This window comes from Tribolium madens, unplaced genomic scaffold (assembly GCF_015345945.1).
Source record: "Tribolium madens isolate multiple individuals breed KSU strain unplaced genomic scaffold, Tmad_KSU_1.1 Scaffold_76;HRSCAF=200, whole genome shotgun sequence".
NCBI lineage: Eukaryota > Metazoa > Arthropoda > Insecta > Coleoptera > Tenebrionidae > Tribolium > Tribolium madens.
The window spans coordinates 1-1,717 of NW_025401046.1; the positions used below are offsets into that span (position 1 = coordinate 1).

Below are 1,717 nucleotides of genomic sequence, written 5' to 3' on the forward strand. Positions count from 1 at the left end.
AAAAACTAATAGAAAATTCTATTTCTTTCATATATTTTCAAAATATATACTTGTTCAAGTTCATTAGTTAGTTTTTATAAAGTATTTTGTCTCATGTTTGATATGTTAACGGGTTTAAAATAAAACATAAGAAATAAGAAATTGTAAGAATTTGACCTGAAATAATGTAAGGGTCTTCAACGGGTCGTGCTCCGATTCAGGTTAATAGAAGGATTAGAGAAACTATTGTTCAGAATAGAATTTTATTAATTGGATAGATTTGGTTTCTAGTAATTTTTTTTTATTAGTAAATGGAATAGCAATTGATATAACAAGGGCAATTACACCTCCTAGTTTATTGGGAATTGATCGGGGAATTGCATAAGCAAACAGGAAGTATCATTCGGGTTGAATATGAACAGGAGTTACTAAYGGGTTAGCTGGAATAAAATTATCAGGATCTCCTAGTATATAAGGATTTAATAGTGTTAGATTAGTTAAAATTAGTAGTATGATTAAATATCCTGCTATATCTTTTAGTGAGAAATATGGGTGGAATGGAATTTTGTCAATATTTCTGTTTAGGCCTAATGGATTATTTGATTCTGTTTGATGTAAAAATAAAAGGTGGATTATCACTATTACAGATGCAATGAATGGAAAGAGGAAATGGAATGAAAAAAATCGAGTTAAGGTTGCATTGTCGACAGCGAATCCTCCTCAAATTCATTGAACAATTGATGTTCCTAAATACGGAATTGCTGATAATAGATTAGTAATTACAGTYGCACCTCAAAATGATATTTGTCCCCAAGGTAATACGTATCCAAGGAATGCTGATGCTATAATAATGAATAAAATTATAATATATTATTATAATATATTCCACGTCCGATATGGGCGTAGATGCAGATAAAGAAAAATGATGCTCCATTAGCATGAATTGTTCGGATTAATCACCCATTATTGACATCTCGACAAATGTGGGCTACTCTATTGAATGCTATTTCTACGTTTGGACAATAATGTATTGCTAAGAAGATTCCTGTTATGATTTGAATAACTAAGCATAATCCTAATAGTGATCCAAAATTTCAAAGGGTTGTAATGTTTGATGGAGATGGAAGGTCTACTAATGAATTGTTTACAATTTTAATTAAAGGAGAACTTTTCCGTAATGGTATTTTCATTAGTTTATTTGACGAATTGGGCCTTGCTTAAATTCAGTGATTTTTACTGTTGCGATAAGGGTAATTAGAAGATATAAGATTATTGAGATTAAAATTGCTATTATAGGAAAATTTGAATATTTAGTTAATAATGATTGGATTATGATGTTTTTATTAGTTGGTAGTATTTCATTGTTTATGGTTAAGTTGTTTCTGAATGGGTTTATAATTAAATATGAAGGTAGAATTATATTTATTGGGATAATTATTCATGTGTTAGGATAGAACTTTTCATTTGATGCAATTCTGGTTATATATATATAAATAGAATAAGTATACCCCCAATTAGAATTAGGAATAAAATATATGAAAATCAGAATGATCTAGTGAAATTTCCTGATATTAATCTAATTAACGTGGTTTGGATTAAGAGAATTAACCCTAAGGATAGTGGATGATTAAGGAAAATGAAAGTAATTGATAGAATTATATTACATGATATAATTAAAGTAAGGATCTCAAGAAGTAGTTTAATTAAAATATTAATTTTGGAGATTAATGATAAGTAG

The 1,717-nt window shown here is 28.3% G+C and overlaps 1 protein-coding gene across 1 annotated transcript; it reads right to left on the minus strand.

Annotated features, from left to right (window-relative positions):
- Positions 1 to 1,168: 1,168 nt before the first annotated feature.
- Positions 1,169 to 1,680, minus strand: LOC123009450 (NADH-ubiquinone oxidoreductase chain 6-like; the record flags this gene model as incomplete). Its single annotated transcript, XM_044405750.1, is given in 2 exon segments — positions 1,169 to 1,468; positions 1,471 to 1,680. Coding segments are annotated over 2 exon segments (510 nt in total), but the record flags the coding sequence as incomplete, so codon positions are not given.
- Positions 1,681 to 1,717: the final 37 nt, after the last annotated feature.